The 9,046-nt window shown below is 46.8% G+C and overlaps 1 protein-coding gene across 2 annotated transcripts; it reads right to left on the bottom strand.

The window, feature by feature from the left end:
• Positions 1 to 483: 483 nt before the first annotated feature.
• On the bottom strand, positions 484 to 7,519 carry ddhd1a (DDHD domain containing 1a). Of its 2 annotated transcripts, XM_088400234.1 has the most exons (14): positions 6,534 to 7,519; positions 5,843 to 6,022; positions 5,346 to 5,447; positions 4,086 to 4,214; positions 3,872 to 4,019; positions 3,497 to 3,606; positions 3,302 to 3,408; positions 2,965 to 3,227; positions 2,789 to 2,864; positions 2,558 to 2,707; positions 2,395 to 2,459; positions 2,069 to 2,241; positions 1,793 to 1,996; positions 484 to 1,715 (listed from the first exon to the last, which is right to left on the bottom strand). In XM_088400234.1, the coding sequence occupies exons 1-14, from the start codon at positions 7,222 to 7,224 to the stop codon at positions 1,528 to 1,530; spliced, it is 2,586 nt and encodes an 861-aa protein (XP_088256360.1). In that variant the 5' UTR covers positions 7,225 to 7,519; the 3' UTR covers positions 484 to 1,527. The 2 variants fall into 2 exon arrangements, with proteins under 2 accessions (XP_088256360.1, XP_088256361.1); XM_088400235.1 differs by lacking the exon at positions 5,346 to 5,447 and having other exon boundaries at positions 6,534 to 7,518.
• Between the last annotated feature and the right edge of the window lie 1,527 nt (positions 7,520 to 9,046).

Raw genomic sequence — 9,046 nt, 5'->3', positions numbered from 1 at the left:
AACAAGGGAGCCATAAATGGAAACAGAAGGGAAAGCAGCCTGAGAGCAGATGGTTCAATAGGAGCCATTGTTCCCCCGTGTTAACTATACTTGACTGACCTCTCGTGGCCCGGGGCGGAACAGCACGTCCCTGTGCGCATTTATGTTTTATGAGCTCCCCCCCGGACCGGTTGCAGATGTTTCACAGACTGCGTTCAAAGTCACAAGGAGACCCATTGGTCGTCCAGAACAGCGCTTTGTTGTTAGCAAAAGTGTTTAGGGCTTGGAAAGAATCTCATACTTCCCAGTGGCCCACAAACGCATCCTTTGTTCTCAAATAGTCAGACTTCCTACGCGTCCAAAGACAATAGCAAGCATTTTGTAACTTTACAACTTTATGAAGTTTAACTTCTGCAGCCAAGTTCAATTTCCTTAACTAACAATGAGCATGAATCTGGTGAAAAACTGAATACATTTTGATTTGAATAATTGACAGAACCAAAATAAATTGTATTCCAAAAATAAGGAATGCCCTTTAATGACAGAATAAATAGTTACAGTGCTTTGGATGGAGGTTAGGATCCATTTACAGGCATTTGTTGCTGTTATTGCACAGGGCGGGGTCACAAATCAAACTTCAAATGCGCACCCGCTTTTCCAGCCCATCTAATGGCATCTATTGCTTGATAATAAACATAATAGGGAGTAATTTCTTTCATGTGTCTTTGTTCATAAAAAATATACTATCATTGTTAAAATCCAGTGGTGTGCTTTGATTTAACTTCCAGGAAGGCAGCGTGGCTTTCAGTCAACAGAAAACATGTGATTGATCTAGGACACTAATAAACAACAGTGTGTCAGCCCTTGTTTGTGAAGAAGCAGCACAGAACCGATTCACTCCTTTTAAGATGGACTAAGAGATTTCGGAAATTCAGTCCTGAAGCCAATGTCACTTGGCGATATGAAATTTTGTACTACGAGTAGACTCAAAAAGGTCACAAGAAGCCATATGCCCGAAAAGACAGGAAGTCGATTATTTTGGGCCGAAGCAAACATTTCATGCTCAATTCTCAAAAGTCACTTTCAAGGACAAATATGTGCGTTGAACATGCTGGCGAGGTTAGACGTCTCTCCCAAAAACACAAAATGGTAATAACTTCTACTCTAACGTCCCGTCGATGACTCAGTCAGCCGTTACTGGCAGTAATCTAATTGCAAATGGTGATTAAAAATAATATAATGCCCCAATTTTGCATTTCATCTCTTTAAATCCTGCATGGTTTCAAAAAGCGAACCAACGTATTCCAACAGGCAGGTGTGTCACGAAGGCTTCAGACTGGCTGTATGTACAGAAGCAGTGATGCTATGCTAATTAGCTACAGTAGTTCCAAGGTCTACACTAAACGTAATAACGGTGGCCCCTCTAAAGTTTTGCTCCACTTTGGAGGTTTGACTGTACTGGAATGAAACTAATTGAAGTCAGCTTATTGGTTCACAGAACTAGATTGTAAGAAAAATATCCGTGTGCGTAAAAGTCAGAATTGATATTCAGTCAGGTTCGGGGATATCTCCTCCTGGGTCGGCGGGGGTCTTCCTCTGCTGGTATATGAAAGTGAGCAGGAAGAGGGCGATATCGTGCGAGCACCAGTAGCCCGTGTGGGACGTGACGGCTGACCAGTAACGACTTTCCACCAGGCCCTCGCGTAGCTCAAAGTCGATGCGGCGCTCCAGCTCCACTGAGGTCGCACAAAAACACACACAGTGGGTGCGATGTCTTTTTGAGCTTTCATTTCGGACCATAGAATAAACTCACATGACACGTCCGCAGTGGGCGAGGTGAGGGGGGCCATGGTGGAGAGCCCATACGCCGACTGGCTCTCGGTGCGTTTATGCTGCTGCTCGTTGTCTTCAGCATTGGAGCCGCCCTCCAGTGCCGCGGAGACCGAGGGTTGGCTGTTGGAGCGAGAGAAGCGGGAGAAGAGGATGCCGCCGATGCCCTTCCCGATACTCGCCGCTCCTACAGGAAAGTCAGCCTTAGTGCTTGACATGCAGGAAAGCAGTGGGTGCTAAGGTTGGGAGAACATCTTACCCATGATGCTGGCCTTGCCTAAGTTGGTGATGGACTCGCCGTAGTGTCTCCGGGGTAGGACGGGAGAAGTACTGGGACTGGGGATGCTCTCCGTGTCGGACGTGGGCTCCTTGGTCAAGTTGAGGAAAGTGGGCCGCAATTCGTCGTAAGGCGCCGGGTTGGTGGCGCTACACCTGCAAAAGAATTCAGAAAAATATATTTACATAACTTGGTCTCATATTTTTTTTTTTAAAATCACAAAAAGCTGAAATATGAAAAAGGGTGTGTAGACTTTTTATATCCACTGGACATGCATTTATGACACGTTCTTGCCACAGACATCTTACCAGTGTATTTGCACTGGTGCAACATTGTTGTAGTGTTTAAGGATGAGCGGTTCCAGTCTGTAGGCCTGATAAAAAGAGCAGAACATTGGAGATAATAACACACCAGAAAAAAAGTTCTGGAACCAATTTTGTGTATTTTTTTGCTGCTATTGCAGCAACTGACCACGGGGTCCGTCGGGTGGAAGACGTTGAAGAGGCGGCTGCAGATGGAGGTCGGAAGGATGTGGTCCTGGTGGCAACTGGTGCCAGGCCGAGTGCCCCTCAGTGCCAGGAAGACGGCCAGAGGAGAACCCATGCAGAAGAAGTTTTCCACCTTAAATATTAAGCATGAATAAGAGATGAAACTTCATCAACCGTTTCCATTTTGGCTACAACCGAATTGACGTGTACGAACCTTAAATTTGAGAGCAGGAGGTGCTGACGGTTTGGAGGCTTCCAGTGTTAAAAGTTGATTCTCCAGCTCTCGTAATCTGTAATCAGATAGAAAATACGCCGACTCGCTGGGTTGCTGAACATGATCTCAATATTTGTCATATTTTGGCATTTATTTTGAATTCATGCAAAGCAAACCTGTTCCTGGTGTAGCGCAGCTGCTCCAGGAGATGCCTCTCCTCGTACGAGGTCCAGTGCTTGTGCAGCTCCTCCTCCACGGCGTGGTGCTCCTGAATGCAGAAGCGCACGGGGTCCCAGCCCGTCATGATGTCGTACGTGATCACGCAACCCAGCGAGTGCGACACGATGGACACTTTGCCCCCCCCCTCCTCGAAATCGGGGTTGCGCGAGCAAAACAGGCTGTAGAGTCGATTCAACTCCTGAGTCAGTCCTTTCGTGATCTGATCGGAAAAGAATCAAACAATCATCACGTGGAAGGCGTTACAGTTTTCTGGAATTGGCCATCACGGCTCACCTCGTCACGGTAGAGAGGACTGTTGTAGTACATGATGTCCATGGCGCTGCTGTTGAGAAGGTCTCGCAGGCCTCTCAACTTATCCGGCGTAATGGAGTCCACCGTATCTATACAAAGACGACGCACAATTCTTAAGCAACGTCGTGTCATCACGGACTCGGTATTGCTCGTTTCGTATTGTTTGGAGAGACGAACCTCCATCTAGGGCCAGTTTGGAGCGCCACTCCACGGGAAGGAATTCCACATGCTCATCATTGTGCTCGGAAAAGTGCTTCTCCTCCATCTTCCTCACACCTTCCCGCAACCTGAAGAGCAGCAGATGGGATGTAGATAGAAAGGAGTTTTACTTTTTCACGTTTCCTCTTTCCTGAGCAAGCTGTTTGTTGACGGTAATCCCCATGGAGCCGCTAGTACGGCTTAAGGTGCGACGCGGCTCGCCTTTACCCGCTGAGCTAAGCCTCAAGCGACGGGCGGACAGAAGCACACCTCGGTTTAGCTAGAGCAGGGTTTTCGAAAGGTCAGGAGGTCATGTCAGCTTTACAGGAAATGCAAAAGCGTGCCAAAACTCACATTCCCGTGTTTTTGATGATACGTCCCTGGTCCATCTTCTGTCCGATGCCGTGGACCACAAAAACAATGTGCGTGGTCCGCGGGGGTCTGTCTTCCGGAGAGGCCTCCTCCACGTAACCGCGGTGTAGCCGGGTTCCGCTGCTGGATGCTGAGGGAGAACACGTTCGGGTTGAGCGTGCCGTTTCACACCATAGATTGTGTGACCGTCTCAAACCTTTAGAGAAGCCCAGTTTCTGCGTGACGGTGCGAGCGATTTTCGATGTGGTGGCGTCACTGTAGAGGTAGACCTCGTCCACGCTGTGCCAGTCCACGTGGGTCCGACTCAGCTTCAAGCTGTGGATGGCTGCATGAAGGCATATTACAAAATCTTGCTTTGCACTTGGAAGTAAATTAGAAGCAAGTAAGTCATTGATGCATTTTTTTTTGTCGTGCTTGCACAAGGAGTCGAGTCTAGTATTTATGTTCTTGCACAAGAGGAAGTGAGAACCACACAAAAGGGAGAGAAAGAAACTGCCCCACTGCCCCTTTGGATGTTCTGAACTGCAGCAGAAGGATCATGGAGATGAGATTGATGGGAGACTTTGGCAGCGGTCCAAAGCTTCTGCCCTTCTACAGCATTAAAACCATTTGGAGAATGAAAGTCTGAAGAACGGGTTGAAGGACTTTGGCGGCACTGGCAATTTCACACAAAGCAAAACAGAAGCAGAATCCAGATGCTTTGGACCCGTTACGTAACAAATGATGGGCATAATGATCGTCAATTTGGTTGATGAATTATTTCCCACACGATTAATACTACAATACAGAGAACACCACCAGCAGTTCAGAACATTCAAAGAGCGCCACCTGGTTTGGATTATTTCTCAAACTTTGTCTGATGAGGAATCTTTGACTGAAAACAGAAACTGAGGCTTTCCGTGATACGAGATGCAAGACTTGAGGGGAAATGAATGCAGCCCCGCATCACTGCAAAAGGAACTCACAAGGCCTTGAATGGAGATTAGATTCAGCTTCCTCAGTCGGATGCTGATTTGACATGCAAATGATGACATAATCGGCCGAGAGATTGTTTTGGAGGCTTGTGCGCTTCCTGTTTTACAGTGCGAGATTTTTTTGCATTGTGAAAGGAAGGCTGGAAGGAAAAGCGCCCACGGGATTGACAACAAAACCATGAGCCGGAAGCTAGGCTATCTTGTCTTAGCATGCGGAAGAAGGTTCGGAGCGATTCACATGTTCGTGGCTTACCAAACATGCTTCATACATTCAGATTTCCACTACAGCTAAGCGTCTGCTCCACAGGTCACTCGAGGTCACGGCACACAAGGGGGAAGTTCTAGCAACTAGTCCCGGTTTCAGCTAAACGATTGAAAATAAAGGAGAATCTAGTCTCTAGAGAGGATAGAAGCTAGTGGGTTAGGGTGAAGAGACTTAAAAGAACTACTGGTCATTTTTTTTTTTTTTTATGTTACAGTACCTTGGCAGCGTTTGCGCTTGTGACATGTTGTTCTAGGGCTGGTCTGATAGCCGCTCCATTTGAACAGAAAGGGCAGGTAGAAAGGGGGCAGGTGGGAGAGGACTAACAACCAAGAGAGAGTGAGTGCCGTGCCACGGCCATTGACAAGATATTTGCGTTGGACATTTTAAAAGGCCTAATTAAGGCATTTTCGTTAAGTCAATTCAGCAGTTTTGGAATATTAGACGCGACGACATGATTGATTCCAGTGCAGGCAAGCGCATTTGTGTAAACGTCAGCGGCGTTTTCCTCGGCCTCGGCTGTCGAGGAGACCTGCTGAGTGCACAGGAAATGAGCTGGGGGGGGTCCATTTGGCTTTGAAAGCCAATAAATGCTCCATGGCGTATTAGAAGCTACCGAAAATGGAGGCAAATTTATTTGACTGAATCACCATTATGCCGCAATTTTCCTATTTGCCATCACGGATAAGCTAAAGTACGTATCCAGTCACGACTCACCGTCTTTGCTGTCGACGGTCCGGACGACCACGTCGCTGGCGTCGAAGGTGTCCTGCGTCTGCTGCCCGCGAAAGTGACTGAGGTGCTCGCATTCGATAAGATCGCCCTCGTCCTCCTCTAGGGGCAGCCACGTGCCGTCGATGAACCACTGGCCTCGCAACACAGGAATGTGGTCTTGCTCTGCAAAAGAAACCGAAATGATCAGAAGCTGGACAACTAGCATCAACAACCGTGCCATTCTACGAAATAATAAAAATAGGTTACATCACTACTTTTCTGGTTTGGCTTGATTGTAATTCAACCCAGACAAATCCAGCAGGGCCAAGTCTCAGTGGCTTATGGAGTTGGGTCAGATGTGATTACAGAGTCGCGCACATTAATCAGTCTGCTGCTGCAATTAATTACAAGAATGTGGCTCAAATAATATTTAAACGAGCTGTCGGCGTCTTTAGGAGGTGACGGATGAAATGGATGTAGAAGCACAAACATGATAAGAGTGTCATAGATGGGCTGCAGACAGGGAAACATCATAACAATGACAAATATGTGCAGGGCGGGCTTGTTTGTCTGATAAGGTGAACAGGTGAGATTACGCAACGTTGTGTGTTTGTGTTACTTCATCAGTTCATCTATGGAACATAGATATTAATCCCTTCCCAAAAACCGCTCACAGTATCTCGGGGATACTTACGCTTCCAATAAACAGGATAGCATCCTCTCTCTCTGACGTCCACTTCATAAAGTCCGCCCCGAACACAGACAGGTTGCACGTGGACATCAGTGTCCCTCTCATCCGTGCTCATGGACGGCGTAGATGTGTCCAAGGACCCCCGGTCTCCGAGGACGTCCATGGTCCGCGTTTCCGTCGGTATTTCGATGTCCACCTCCTGGACGTCCACTGGGAGACTTCCAGCACCGGGATGGAGCTCGATGTATTTCCGATACATGAGCTCGATGTTAAGCGAATCATGTCCCACGAATGGCTTCCACGTCTTCTTGTCTTCCTTGTAGAACCAGCGCACCTCCTCGGGACCTAACTCAGCCACCACTTCGCTGAAGTGGTGCCTGGAAATGTTGGATCGCGACCGCTTCCGTCTCTCGAATAGCGGGCCCTCGCCGTTAACGTCGCCTAAGTAGAATGAGGTGGCAGGTGTGCAGTCGAGATCTTCTCGCAGCCGGAGCCCGTCCCGGTCGTCCGGCGCCCCGAGTCCGGGCTGGACGGATGACATCTCGGTTTCGTTCATGGGGCTCATGTCTTGACAGCACTCGCACGCATTACTACCAACCGAGTGCCACGTTTGATGGTTGTTGTTATTAACCGCCGTCACTCCCCCCAGATGACATAGTTTCTCTTTCAAAGACGTTAAGTCATTATTGTTCATAACTATTTGCGTTCACTTAGCATCACTCTAGCTAGGTAGCTAACGGGCTAGCCGCGGCTAACGAAGCCGGTAGAAGCCCGAGGCTATCTTATTACGGTTGTCTCTCTCTTCAAACCTTTTCTTTTAACTGGTATCCTCGAGGTGCTTTCATCCAGCCTGGCGAGCAGTTTGATACTTTCAAACGTCCTCGTGGAGTTTCTTCCGCAACAGTCAAACGCCGTATAGGTGGACGTTGTAGTCCATTGTCAGTGGAGCCAGCCCAGTGGTGCGCGTTCTAACCTTGACAGCTGACGCATTGACGCGAGAGCGCGCACGTCGAAATCACGCGAACGTATGCTATCGTGTTTTGTCCACGAGATGGCGACAAAACCCAACAAATCGTGACAGTAACACGCTTGTCCGCTAGATGTCGACAAAGACCGTTTTTAATGATGTTCATCAGCTTTAGCTACAAAACACGAGAAAGTTGTAAAACCATGTTGTTGTTTTTTGGGAAAAACTCTTAAAAACAGATGGACTATCAGAAACGACTTAAAATGTTGGATCAGGAGATCACACTTTAATAGTGATAATAAATTAACATATCTCCCCACTTTGAGTATTTTTCACATTTAAATGTTAATGATCCTGTTGATGAAAATGTTTTGAAAAAGGTTTAGTTGAGAAATTCTGAAATTAAGGTGGCTCTAACATTTTTGTATTCATTGAAAAAAAAAAAAAGGAAATTTGTGAGATCTTCTGTGTGAGCTAGCATTTTTATTATCATTTTTATTAACAGTTGCACAGACGTTCTGAATGAGCTTCCTATTTTGACGTTGGAATGGTTTTGAATTAAGAGATTGGAAGGTTGTTGTAAAACATTAGTGGTTAGTCATGATTTGCAAGCACCTGCATGAGTGGATGAGCAACAAAGTGCCCATTTTCCTTCCAGTAAGTGAGCCAATAGATATTTATAACCAGCTGCTCACCTCTCTCCCCCTCCTCTGCTGTCCTTATAGAGCTCTCCCGTTAAAGAGCACCCTTGTCACTTGTTGCCTTTGTTCTTAGACAAAGACAACTTGCCCTTCATCTGCCCGTAATTGGGCCCTGGGTCTCTTGGAATGCGCTTGATGTCTCCGCTCCAATAGACAGCAGTTGAAAATGCAACCAAGCGTCTCGACATATATCCTTCGGTTTTCTTCATTGTGTTTGGAAAGTAAAAAAAAAATAAAAGGCTCAAGACAAAAAGTTGACAAGTTGACCCAGTTTGGTGACCTAGCAGCTTGACCTCCTCGTGATGAGATACCTGGTGCAGCCTCATAATGGAATGACAGTTCGAAATGATCAAAATAAGCACATATATTAATATTAGCTTGTCCTGTTCCGCTGGTATTATCATCCACAGTCTCCACTTTGATGCAGTGCCCCATTTTCTCGCTTTCCCAAATCCGCTTTTGGATCGAAATTTGTAGAGCACGTTTGAAGGCCAAATGTGTCACTCGTAGTTAAGCCGGGCGACGCTGACCAAGCGCACATGGCTAACTCTCCTTTTGCCACATTGTTAGCGAAGGGGAAGCAATTTGGCCTGTTTAAATTCCACTCGCAAATTACTGTATTTTCAAACGAGAGTTGGCAGCCTACCAAAAAGCAACAGCAACATAAAAGGCCACTATTTTTTTCAAATTTTTCGCAGCTAAATCTTTACCTCTGGCAAGCATTAGAGGCGTGTCGTGTTCGAGGCGTGCGGGAAATCTCGACAGATTAGCAAGGAAATTTGTAACAATCAAATGCAATGTTGGAGGACTTGCGCAACCACAAACGGGATTCTGTGTGGGTGTTTTGT

This window comes from Syngnathus floridae, chromosome 16 (assembly GCF_059516105.1).
Source record: "Syngnathus floridae isolate MCC-2025c chromosome 16, RoL_Sflo_1.0, whole genome shotgun sequence".
In the NCBI taxonomy this organism is placed as follows: domain Eukaryota; kingdom Metazoa; phylum Chordata; class Actinopteri; order Syngnathiformes; family Syngnathidae; genus Syngnathus; species Syngnathus floridae.
Note: the sequence above shows the minus strand (reverse complement) of the source record. Positions and strands in the feature narration are given on the sequence as shown.